General features: G+C 27.5%; 2 protein-coding genes across 2 annotated transcripts in view; one reads left to right on the plus strand and one right to left on the minus strand.

The window, feature by feature from the left end:
* Positions 1-12,781, minus strand: part of LOC136090314 (neural cell adhesion molecule 1-like) — a 99,149-nt gene extending 86,368 nt beyond the window's left edge. Inside the window, exon 1 of the mRNA XM_065816749.1 lies at positions 12,685-12,781. The gene's annotated coding sequence lies outside the window, so the exon portion shown is untranslated. The remainder of the gene's footprint in view (positions 1-12,684) is intronic.
* LOC136089626 (THAP domain-containing protein 1-like) lies at positions 628-1,446 on the plus strand. Its single transcript, XM_065815678.1, has one exon. The coding sequence runs from the start codon at positions 628-630 to the stop codon at positions 1,444-1,446; it is 819 nt and encodes a 272-aa protein (XP_065671750.1).
* Positions 12,782-14,051: the final 1,270 nt, after the last annotated feature.

Raw genomic sequence — 14,051 nt, forward strand, 5'->3', positions numbered from 1 at the left:
ATACGGCATGTATATTGAACAATATTTATAATTTAATTTCAAGTTATATTTTGTATTGCATAAAAACAATAACTTCGAAGAAATTTTAAATTCATTTATGGTTTATATATATTTTAATTACAGATGATCTAAATAAAATAAATCTTAGTTGCCTTTCTATTATAAGATTTTAAAAATCTACAAAAAAAAAAAGAAAAAGCTTTTCAAATACTCAATATTAGTATAATACCATTAGTTTAATACTGCAATGCAAATAAAAGTTTTATTAAAATCATTAATTATGTCATGAATTACCTAACTAGCTTGTATATGGTTGTATAATGCAAGATTTATATGGAATTTTAAGAGACTAATATTGAATATGAAATTATACATCTATATTTATGTATAATATATTTATTTATAATATACATATATATTTATGTGCAATATATTTAAAGATTTAGTACTTGTTTTAAAATGGTTAATTCGTGCAGTGCTTTTGGGTGTACAGCTAGATCTGCTAAAGGGGTTTCCAGAAGTTTTCATAGGTAAGAATTTAGTATCTATATAAATTAAATGTTTTGATTTTAAAGATTCAATAGAAATTTTATATATTGATTTTAAAAGACAAACACTGTATGTATAATGAATCCTAGCTATCCATTTTTAAATAGATTTCCAGTGAATCCAGATAAAAGAGCAGCATGGATTCTTGCAACAAAACGAAAGAATTTTGTCCCCTCTTCCGCTAGTTTTATTTGTTCAGATCATTTTTCTAAAAATTGCTTTGACGAAAGCAAAACATCAGGTTACTGTTTGAGAAAATATCTGAAACCTGATGCAATACCAACAATTTTTAATTTTCCAAAACATTTGAAAACAACCACTAGTAAAATTCGAAAAGCACCAACAAAAAAAATGCTGAAAAAACAGATTAGGAAAGAAAAAAATGACACAGTTTTTGAGAATACTTACAAAGAAAAGGTGATTAGTACAAATAAAAAAATGAGTATAGAAGATTGCATGGAGACTGATTCAGACAATTTGCAAACTGTCAACAAGAAGTTGTCATTTGTATTAAATGTTTATCAATTACAAAAAAAACGTATCAGATATGTAATGCAACAAAAGCGCAGACTCAAAAAAAAAGTTGCAAAACTTCAAAATGTGATAAATGAATTACAAGAAAAACGTTTAATTAGTGATGAAGCCATAGCAACTTTAAATCATCTTAATCCTGGTGTTGAAGATTTAATTCAAAGAGAACTGAAATCCAAAAGCAAATTAAAATACTCTTCATTATTGCGAACTTTTGCGTTAACATTGCATTTTTATTCAGCAAAAGCATATGATTATGTCAAACAATCCTTCAATACTTGTCTTCCTCACCCAGACACTTTGAGAAAATGGTATAGTAGTATTAATGGACAGCCAGGCTTTACTCATGAAGCATTCCAAATTTGAAAATTGAAAAATAATGAATCTACCAAAAAAATTGTATGCAGTTTGATGATGGACGAAAATGTCAATTCGAAAGCAAATTGACTGGGATGGGCATACATCCTATGGCTTTGTTAATTATGGAACAGGATTTAACGATGACAGTGTTGGTGTTGCTAAAGAAGCTTTTGTTTTATTGTTAGTTGCTGTTAATGGACATTGGAAAATCCCAATAGCTTATTTCTTAACAGATGGACTTAATTCAAAAGAGAAAGCAAACATTATTTCTGAATGTCTCATTAAAGTTCATGAAACTGGAGTTCAAGTTATTTCTTTAACTTTTGATGGTACAGCTGCAAATTTATCTATGATAAAAATTCTTGGTGCTGACTATAGTGATATAAAAAATCTGAAACCGTACTTTAAACATCCAGTAAGTGAAGAACCAGTATTTTTAATTCTTGATGCTTGCCATATGTTAAAACTAGTTAGAAATTGCTTTGGTGAAAAGAAATTGCTAAAAGACAATAACAATTTTATTATTAATCATGCTTTCATTGAACTATTGTATGAGCTTCAATCAAAAGAAAGAATTCATGCTGCTAATAAACTGAAAAAATGCCATATTGAATGGAAACAACAAAAAATGAAAGTGAAATTGGCAGCACAAACCTTAAGTCAAAGTGTTGCAGATGCTCTTGATTTTTGTGCAAACAAGTTAAAATTAAAAGAGTTTTAAGATTGTGGACCAACTATCAACTTTATTCAGCTTATGGACAAAAGTTTTGATTTATTAAACAGTTGGAATTTTATTGGTAAAAATTATAAAGCTCCTATCTCTTTAAGGAATTTGGAACACTGTACAAATTTTGTCAATATGGTATGTCAGTACTTGTCCACTTTGACAGACATTGCTGATAACTTAATTTATAAAACAAACCAAAAAACTGGCTTCATTGGATTTATGTTTAGCCTCCAATCAGTAATTCAACTTAGCCGATACTTGATTTTAACTCCAGAAAGCCAATTTAAATTCTTGTTGACATACAAACTGAGTCAAGATCATATTGAAATGTTCTTTAGTGCTGTTAGAAGTCAAGGTGGTTTCAATAACAATCCATCAGCAGAACAGTTTATGACAACATATCGACATTTGTTGGTACATCACTCATTACGAAACATAAAAACTGGTAATTGTTTAGCTCAGGATGCTACAGAAATACTTTCTGTAACAAAAGGAACTGTGAATCATCAAGAATGTAAATTAAATGACAATGATTCAACTGTGTTTACAGCTAATGAGGATATTACACCAGTAAGTAATATGGAACCATCACAATTGTCTAAATATTCTGAAGAAGTAGTGAAGTATAGAGGTGGATTTGTTAGTGGAAAACTAAAAAGATTTACTATTAAATGTAAAGCCTGTACTGCATCTCTAACGGATGATAATTCACAAAGTTTACTTGTTGATCAAAAAAGCAGAGGTGGTCTACTTCATCCATCAAAAGATGTTATTGTAATTTGTTCTTTTGTTGAAAAGTTTATAAGACAAAGCATTCCAGACAAATTAAAAATCAAAGAACTACAACTTTTTATGGAATCTATTCCACATTTAAAATTAACTATCCACCGTCATTTATTTTCTAAAGCAATTTTTAAAGGACTTACAAGTCACATCCAAGAACTCCCAGTGGAAGATAATCATTTGGTTAAACTGATCAATTTGATTATAGAGGCCTATTTAGATGTATGTTTATACCATGTCTCATCCTGTTCAACAAGTTATATACAAGGAACACAAGTTCGAAACAAACTAACTAAACTTGTGTTGTTCAAAAATCAGTGAAAGAAATTAATATCACACTATACATATATATATATATATATATATATATATATATATATATATATATATATATATATATATATATATATATATATATATATATATATATATATATATATATATATAGGTACCTTCATACGCATCCATTAAATATCCGTTTTTTATTTTGACATCGCCTTCAAAAAGTTTCCAGTTTTTTTATGTTTTTCAAATTACGCTATATATATATATATATATATATATATATATATATATATATATATATATATATATATATATATATATAGGTACCTTCATACGCATCCATTAAATATCCGTTTTTTATTTTGACATCGCCTTCAAAAAGTTTCCAGTTTTTTTATGTTTTTCAAATTACGCTATATACATGAGGGAAAGAGTTTTAAAAAGCTAGCAAAAAAATAATCTGTTAAATTTGGTTATATTATTTTGTTTTAAGTAAAGGTTAAACTTGATCATAGTGCTAATTTTTTTTTTTAATTTGGAGATTTTCATTGTTAACGAATCTTGCAAAAATAGGTAATTTTCATATGAAAAATTTATTATACCAATACAAATGCTCCTAAATGAAATTAACATGCTCAAATAAATTATTTATAGATCTTTCATTTGATATATAATAATCAATATGTGAAAATTTCCTTCATGTTTAAAAATGTTGCATACAGTTGCTCATGACAAAATGACTTATTTTCGACAGCGCGATTTTGTCTTACAATTCTCTGTCTCTTTTTATTGCTAATTTTTTTCTTAATTTTAGATGGATAACAAGACTGCAGAAGATATTTGCCTTTTAATTAACTCATATAAATGGTAATCCAAGCCTGTGTTAAATGGTAACATTTACAACATTTTTTCTAAAAATAAATTCAGATTATCAAAAACCTATCTGAAACTGAAAATTGAACCTAAAGATGCATCTGATTTAAAGATATTCACTAACAATATAAGACACTTGCATAAAACGATAAAATTTTTTAAAAGAAACCCTACCCAGTCATGGACTGCTATTGTTAATATTTGGCAACAGCCATTTAAATATGAAAGAAAAATAAATAGATCCAATGTAAATATTCACCTAACCACTAGTGATTTAAATACAGAGCCTGGTGTAGCTTGTCAATCAAGGGAAATTTCAATAGATATACCAAAAATTAAAGCTCAATCACATGAACATAAATTTTCATCCTGTTCTAGAAAAATGTCTCCTACCTCTAGTAATCTTACCTCTCCTGCTTTAATTATTGCCTCAGACGCAACACAGAGAATAAAATGCAATTTATGCAAAATAAAAAAAATGCACTACGAGGTATTCCATGAGAAAGTGGGACAGGCATGTAACCCACCATCTCAGATTTTCTTCATACTTTGTAAAAATGGTCACCTATATAACATAGACTACTTTGGAAAATTTTAGCACTGGTATCGAATAGATTTTTGAGATATTGTTATTTTAAAATCAGCAGTTTTTAGCAATTTTTTACGTTCGGCGGCCATTTTGATTTTACTATAGTTTTTGTTTTACAAGTTACTGTTCAACTGAACATGTGATTAAGCTGAAAGTTAGCACCAGTATAGTTTTTAGGACGAGGAATCAGAATATGATATTTGTTTTTAATAAAAATATTAAGAACTATATCAAAATTGGGATTGTACTTCACCTACAGATATTTTTGAAATTTTAACAAAGTCGGAAAGGAGGTCTGGTAAACATGGTAGCATTAATTTTTTGTAATTTTGTTTTTGTTTTTATTAAAATAGATATTTTAATGAGTGTTTTAATGCAAAATTTAGAGGTGGGTTTTTTGAAATTTTTTGTAAAAATATATGAGTAATATGTGAAAAAATGAGTTTTAAAGGTCAGTGTTCATAATTTATTTAAAATTAATTGACATTGACAATTTTCATTAGTCATCAAATATTATACAAAAGAAAACTTTTTAACCTATTATTTAAAGAAACTTTAATTCAAATAAATATTTCTTTTTAAAATAAATTTTTGCTTTCTAATTAATGTCATATAATGTCATCTTTCACTAAAACAGAAGAAACATTCAATATTAAAACACTAAGACTTTGTATTAGTCTGATATTTTACCATTTGTTGTTTCTTCACTGTAGCTAATCAATAATTTAAAGAATATATATAAAATAAAAGTAAAAAATAAATAAATACATATTATCATATTTAAAAATACTAATGATAAAAGTTTTTTCCATTTTTAATAAATGTATATGCCTGTGTATTTTGTGTTTATTTATAGCTAAATAATTTTGTGTTCAGTTGGTATTTTATCAAATGATCAATGTCAAAAAATGGTGCACACGAAATCAATTGGATAAAAAGATTTGTTAAGCTATTCAGAGAGAAAAAGAAATTTATTATTATGGGGATCTGGGCTATCAATATTAAACTTTAATGTTAAAATCTGTTTGCATCATGAGCAAATTTTACTTAACCGGTTTGCTAATTCCCAAAAAAATTGCATCGACCCATTTAAAAGGCATAAAACTAATATAAAAGGTAAATTTATATATTTTCAACTTATTGTGCTGTCTTTTTACAAAAAATACATCTAGTACACTTTCAATTAGTTTGAAAAATTTTAATTTTTTAATTTTATTTCTAACATTATTATATTATCTAAACTATTATTCCCTAATTTTGGCAAATTTTATTCATTAATAATATATTTATAGGTGGTTTGCGAGAAATTGATATTCAACTAGCAAAAAATATGTGTTCAATTGGTATCGAAACAACACCTGGTTTTAAAATGTGTCCTTCATGTCGAAAAGAAGTAGTAAAAAAAAATAGATGATTGGTCTACTTTACAGGACCACAATGGTGAAGATAATTTTCTGGAACAAACATTTTTTGATAAAGACAGAAATTGCACAAGAAAAAAAACTTATAAACACCAGTTTTGATAAATTAGACGTATCACCAGTAAAATTTCATGGGGTTCCGCAACATGCTAAAATTTCTCTAGGGAAAAGAAAATTAATGCAAACTACTGATGTTATGTCAAAAAAGCTATCAGTTATCCTCAATGTTAACGTAACAGACCTGAAAAAGGATGTTACTGAGGAGCCCAATGTTGAACATCAAAAGAAAGCTGAAGATCTAGATAAATTAATACTTTCAATGCAAGAAAAGCTAAAAACAGCAAATAGAAGAGAAAAGATTCAGATTTTAACATTGGTTCCAGATTCGTGGTCTTTAAGGAAAGCATCTGAAGTATTTAATATATCAAAGTCAACCATAACTAAAGCAAGAAAACTTAAATTTGCAAAAGGAATATTAACACTTCCAGAAAAAACTAACATTGTTAGAATTGAATTAAATATCATTGATAAGGTGGAAAGCTTCTATTGTAATGATCAGTTTAGTCGGCAGTTGCCAGGTGTAAAAGATTTTGTAAGTGTATCCAAAAATAAACATGTATTGAAGCCATTACTTCTTTGCAATTTAAAGGAATTATTTATCGAATTCAAACTAGAGCACCCTCAATCCAAAATAGGATTTTCTAAATTTGCTCAGTTAAAGCCAAAATGGTGAATTTATGCTGGTCAAAAAGGAACCCATGCTGTTTGTATATGTGTAATACACCAAACCTAAAGCTTATGCTTAGCGCAGTTAAATTGGAGAAGAATTACCAAGAACTTATTGAGAAGATTGTTTGTAGCAGAGAGTCAAGGGAATGCATGGTCCATAGATGTAATTGTTGCCCTGGAATTCAAAATATTATAAATTATATAACTTCAAATCTATTGCAAAATGAAGGATAATTTGAAGAAAATGACAAAGTGGATGAAGATGAAATAATTGAATACAAACAGTGGAGTACAACAGATAGAGCAGAGCTTTTAAGTTACACATCTACAATAAGCAAATTCATTGAAAGTCTTAGTGAAAAACTTGATAGCATAACATCTCACTCTTATATTGCTAAAGCACAAAGTAAATATTTAAATACATTAAAATCATCTATACCCATAAATGAAATTATTATTTTGGTTGATTTCGCAGAAAACTTTAAATTTGTCATACAAGACGAAATCCAGAGTTACCACTGGAACCAACAGCAATGCACACTACATCCTGTAGTTATTTATAACAAAAATGATGAGGGCGCTACTAAAAGTCAACCAACTTCTTTATGTTTTATATCTGATGACTTAACACATGATGTTATATTTATTTATTGTATAGTAAAAAGAACTGTCCAATTTGTACAAGAAATATTTCCCAATACCACAAAAATCCACTATTTCTCTGATGGTTGTGCTGGCCAATACAAAAATTGCAATCATTTTTTAAATTTATGCCATCATGTTGAAGATTTTGGGAAGCAATGTGAATGGAATTTCTTTGCAACATCACATGGAAAGTCGCCGTGTGATGGGATTGGTGGAGCAGACTTGTTTTAAGTGTTAGTCTTCAATGTCCTATTAACTTACAAATTCAGAACGCTGAAGAAATATTTAATTTTTCAAAAGATAACATATTTGGCATCCACTTCTTTATTTTAAAAGGCGAAGATATTTTATCAGTCCTTAAATCTTTGACTCTCCGATTGAATAATGCAAAGACTTTACCTGGTACAAGAAGTTTCCACCAATTTATTCCGGAGGATGCAGGATGTCTCTGAGCAGGAGGAATTTAATCTAACATTCAACCTTACTGGCTCAAATCAATATCTTCAAGAAATCATTGCAGGAAAATATTATATCTGCAAATATGATATGTTTAACTGGGTTGGTTTGGTATTTGAAGTTGATGAAAGAAATGAAGACGCCCTTGTAAAATTCATGCATCCTCATTTACCTAACACTTCATTACACTGGCCAAGTAGAGATGATTGTTATTGGGTTCCTAAGCCCCATATTTTAATTATGATAAAAAAACAATTGTCTTCAAGAACAGATAGACACAAACGATTTGCCCAAAATTCAATCTTTAAATTAACTCATGATTGAATTACACCAGTTTTCTTTTATAAGCAATTTATGAATTATTCGGACGCAAGTTCTGGTTTTTTATTGACTAGTTTTTTATTTAAAACATGTATTTGTTTGATTATTTTGACTCAATATATTACATTTAATATGAATTTTTTATATTAACTATTGGGTTAATGGGTTTTTTTCCTTATAATTGACGTTTTCAAAATTAGCAATTTCTTAATAAGTAATATCCAAATGTACTTTTTCATTATAATTTGTTTAATGATTTATAAAAATCCTCAAAAAACCCACCTCTCAATTTTGTACCAAAAAACTCTTTAATATATCTATTTTAATAAAAACTTAAAAAAACTCTCAAAAAATTCATGCTACCATGGTTACCAGACCTCCTTTCTGCCTTTGTTAAAATTTCAAAAATAGCTCTAGGTGAAGTACAATCCCAATATTGATAAACTTCTAATTTTTTTCATTAAAAACAAATATCATATTCTGATTCCTCGTCTTTAAAACTATGCTGGTGCTAATTTTCAGCCTAATCACATGAATAGTTAAACTGTAACTTGTAAAACAAAAACTATAGTAAAATCAAAATGGCCGCCGAACAAAAAAAACTGCTAAAAATAGCTGATTTTAATGTAACAATATCTCCAAAACCATTTCGATATCAGTGCTAAAATTTTGCAAGGTAATCTATGTTATATAGGTGACCATTTTTACAAAGTATGAAAGGAATCTGAGATGGTGGGTTACAAACCTTAAAAATTTGTCCCACTTTCTCATGGAATACCTCCTACGTAATTTACAAGAAAAGAAGAGAAAATTGTCAGTTTGTTTGTTAAGAAGTTTAATGACCCAAAACAAACTTGCAAGCTAAAGACTTAAAAGACAATGTTTTTCAATAAATATGGTTGGAAATTAAAGTATTCAAATGAAAAAAGAAAAAATAGAATTCAGCAGAATAAGTTCCATACTCTAGAATGTATAAATAAGTTAAGAATTCTTAGAATAAGTAGAACAAAGTTGCAACAAAGAATTAAAAAGATAGAAAGGAAACACCAAATTGCTACAAAGAATTACAGGAACAGATAAAAAAAAATAAGCGTGAAAACAAACAACTTGTAGAACAAAATCATTATTTAACTAGTATTATTTTAGATAAAAAAGGAGATAATAGGCTGATTATAGAAACTAAAAAACTAAAAACATATGACCTACCCATAAGAAAATGTGTTTATGCTGCAATTATTAACAATGTGCCAGTGGAAAGTGTCTCATTTATGTTGGAAAAAATTTCTGAAACATTACACAACACAGAACTACAGGAAACAATTGTGAATGTACAACATTGGTGTTCGACGCGACCACCATTTTAGACAAATATGTCAATGCGTTTCATATCAGTACCTATCCTCCACAGAGATCTTATTCCTTATCAACTGCTAAACTTGCTGGGGGTACAGGATTTGACTGTGCTACTCATATAGCTAGTGTGTTAAAAGAACTTGCCAATACATTTGCAGAGTTCAAAAAAATGCCAGCAATAGAAGTTTTAGACATATTCACTCAAAAAATCAAGTTGTCTGTCAGAATGAGTAACTGTTAATAGTTGCGTGAGAAACATGCTTCAGGAGGAAATGGACATTGAATTAATACAACTACACTGCAATGTTCATCCACTGGAAACTATCGCTTTAGAGGCATTATCAACTCTTAGAACAATAGATAACGAGATGAAGGTAAAACCAGCTAAAGGAACTGATAGGATTGCTGTAACAGTCCTCAAAAATATTTCAAAACTAAGGTAATGGCTATTTTTTATATGTATAACTTTATAAAATTTTCAATAATGATTTTAAAAACTTTTTTTTTGTTTGTTGTTTCACAAATTGTTTTGAAAATATCAAATAGTAATTATTTTCTATCTGAAAATCAGGTATAGTTTCGAAGGAGATCCAGCTGCATTCAAAAGCTTAAAAAAAACAATGTTGCTCTAGGGCTATTCCTTCGATATGTTGGTAACAGATTTTATGTCTTGTTCCATATGGCAGGGATTGCTGTTACACATAAAAAACTTATAAAAAACTAACTTGAAAGGTATATATTTTTTTAGATGAATATTAAGTTTAATAGAATTCCATTACAATTTTGTATTATACTTGAATTTTTTTTTCCCGTTATTTCAGCAACACTATAAATAAAATTTGCAAACTCTTACTTCAAGACATAAGTAAGGATATGACACTTGTGCAATTGCAAGGATTGGGCCTGATAGGAAAAATAATAACTGGGACATGGATGAGTAATTTGAGTTGGTAAGTTTTTAATGTTTTTAAATAAAATAATAAAGGAATTTAAAACATGTATAAAAATTTTATCTTTTTTTGTTAGGGGGACATTTTCCAGAAAGCAATAAAGAAATTATCCAACTTCAAAAGTAATCGAGAATCAATTTTTTATACAGATGTGAATGTATTTAGTCAAATATTGAATATTAAAGAAGATAAGGTACACCAATCACTTTGTGTCATTAAAAATAAAAAGGTTTTGGTAAAGATTTTATCAACTTTGGTAAGCTCCATACAGACAGTTATTAAAAGACAAATGGCCAGGTATTTGACTGGTAATCTCTCAAATCCATCTAAAGAAATGATAAAAACCACACTATCTGTTCCACCACATACAATGGAGGCTGAAAGAATCTTGGGCATGCTTGATTTTTTTACGTCGTGCTCCTAATGCTACTTTTGGCTTCCTGGATTCAAAAATAAAAGCCAGAGTAAACAAAACATTAACATGGCTTGATGAGAAAACATTGCCAGAACATTCAGTTTGCAATTCAGAGAGGAGCTTTAACGTGTCGAGCCTCTAAAAATTCTAATAATCTTTTGTATGAGAAATAGGAAAAAGATGTACCAAAGCTAATTTAAAAAAAAGAACTACTGAAAAGAAAGCAACTAGAGAAGGATGTTAAAAAAGCAATAGCTGGAAATGCAAAAATAACTCTTTTTATTAATATTGATGAAAAACAAAAACAATTTTTAGCTATAATTTTGAAGAATGGAACGTTGATAGGGCAGTTTATAAGCCATAAATGGGAACTTGATGATGGAAATATACATTTATTTTTTGGTAGGATTATTAATTAAAAGTTAGCAACAAAGAAAAAATCATATACATGCACAATAGGATATTGGAAAGTCAATGAAGATGAAGCTGAAGATATTGACATAAGCCAGGAAGGAGTTGTAGCAGATTTAATACTTAAAGATGTGGAATCTAAACATCTTTTAATGCTTGAAAGTTATGACCATATGATATTTACAACCCCCTCGTTTAGGGATGGGTGGAAACTTCACTTGGTCATAACTTTAGAAAAATATAAGATTATTAGGTGAATTTGAAGCCTGTTGATGAATTTAAATTGAGTATTGTATTTACTCAATCCTGTCACATATGTAAAAAAGGTTTTTTTCATGGTACATTGTGAATATCTTATGCACTATATTTTAAAGTCCATTTTTTGAAGTGCTAATCTTTTGGGGTGTTTTTGTTCCCAGGCTCCAATCACAATTCTTTTTTTCATAATTTTTTTTTTACATTATCATTTGATACTGAGAATGTAAAAAAATTTTGAACAAACTTAAATTTATGACAAATTATGACAATTTTTAAATAAAATGACTTAAATAGAATTCTACTTGTTTTTAAAATGGACCTAAGCAACCCCCTTCATATATATATACTTTTTTTATTAATCTAATTATTATGAAGTGGGATATAATAAACATTTTTTATTATATATGTCATTGTACATTGTGAATAATCTTATGCGCTATATTTTAAAGTCCACTTTTTGAAGTCGTTATCCTGTGTATCTTTGTTAAGATGTCCACTATATTTTCTCCACCTTCAAAATGGCATATCTTTTTTTCTAGTTAACCTAGGATAATTAATTTAGTATTAAAAATTGTCATTTAATATTCTCTTTATAATAGAATTAATTTGGTTTAAAAAATAAAAGTTTAAATTTTTTATGAAGGTACCTATATATATATACATATATATATATATATACATATATATATATACATATATATATATACAGACATATATATATATATATATATATATATATATATATATATATACATATATATATATATATATATATATATATATATATATATATATATATATATATATATACATATACATATATATACATATATATAGTTATTTTTGCTAACAAGTTGATAAAAATAGACATGTGTTTTTTTTTTAAATTATATAAAAAAGCAAATATTGACATAACTTCGGGAGAAAAAAAATTGGGGTGTTTTCTGTAAACCAGAACGAGGCTACTCAGAAATAATTGTTTTAACTTAATGTAACTAAATACTTTTTAATTAAAAAACAATAATTACATCCAAGAAAAAAACTCAAGTTTAGAATTTCATTGTTTCATGTAGCTCTACTTCAAAAACACATAGTCACATGCAATTCGTAATTCTGTTTTTAAAAAGATCATCTGGCCGATTGCATATTTTGAAACCCTATACAGGCTCAGAATAGGCAGAAAAATGAGCAATCTGATTCGCTGATTTTGAAAGAGAGGCAAGTACGGTTTTGTTGTAAAATATAATTAAAATCAAAACAAACAGATTTTTGAAATAAATTTCAAAGTAATGATATACTAAGTTTATCAATACAAGTCATGTGTTATTATTAACACAGGAAATTCATTTTATTTTAGTACTCTTCAGAGTATTTAAAATGTATCAAAATCTATTTTTATAAGAGAATTTTCACTCATAAAAATTTCAATAAAGTTTATCTTGGTGATGAAGATTTTATCTATTGTTAATTTTAAGAAACGAAAAAAAAATCTGTTGAAGTAAATTTGAAAAAATCTACAAATTTGTTTCTCTTAAAATATGCTCTTGGCCTTAAAGCATTCTCAAATACATAGTTTATATAAGTATGTTGTACGAGACTAATAGTGAAGCACTTTTGCATACAAAGTTTATATGCAGTTTTACGTGACTACTGGTGAAGAACTTTATTTATAAACTGATTTACATGTTTATTATAAAGAGTTGAAAATTAGAGCTTTTTAAAAAAGAAAATTTGTACTAATTGCAAAACTAGCTTACATGTTCAATGTCAATATATGAGCTCTGAGGAGATTTTGTTTTCATGCTTTGTTTCAACCATAGTTTGGAGGAGGCTGATAAATTTTTTTATTACGTAACTTTAATAAAACATCGTGTTAAACCATTAAAAACTTTTTTTAAATTTAAAATAATTTTGGCAGGCTACATTAAGTTATAAAATATTTGAAAATTTAACAAAAGAAGTGATATTTATATTTGTCTACAGAACAGTATTTTTTGTACAGTTACATATAAACACTGAAATTAAAAGCAAGAAAAAGTATTGAAGTCAAATAAGTTAACCAAATAAAATTGGATTATGACATAAATAAAAGTGGATTATGGCAAATGATTGTGGCATTTTTTGTATTGTATTAATTGAAAAAAAAAAGATTTAAAAAACTAAACTAAGTGGTTAAAATCGAACGTTTTAATGAAAAAAGAGTAATAAAAAAAAGAAAATAAAATTATCAACAAAAAGAACAAAATACCAGCACCAGACTACTGGCAAAGTACTTAAAATGTGCAAAATATAAATTTTAAGCTGAGGCAGAAGTTGTTCTAAGCTCGTTACTGCATCTTTATACCAACTTGTTAATTATAAACAGTTTAACATTTAAAATTTTGGAAAAAGAAAA

Source organism: Hydra vulgaris, chromosome 13, assembly GCF_038396675.1.
Source record: "Hydra vulgaris chromosome 13, alternate assembly HydraT2T_AEP".
Classification (NCBI taxonomy): domain Eukaryota; kingdom Metazoa; phylum Cnidaria; class Hydrozoa; order Anthoathecata; family Hydridae; genus Hydra; species Hydra vulgaris.

Bases quoted from the DNA above. Each gene is read 5' to 3' on its own strand.
- LOC136089626 (XM_065815678.1), top strand. From the start codon at position 628: ATGAATCCTAGCTATCCATTTTTAAATAGATTTCCAGTGAATCCAGAT.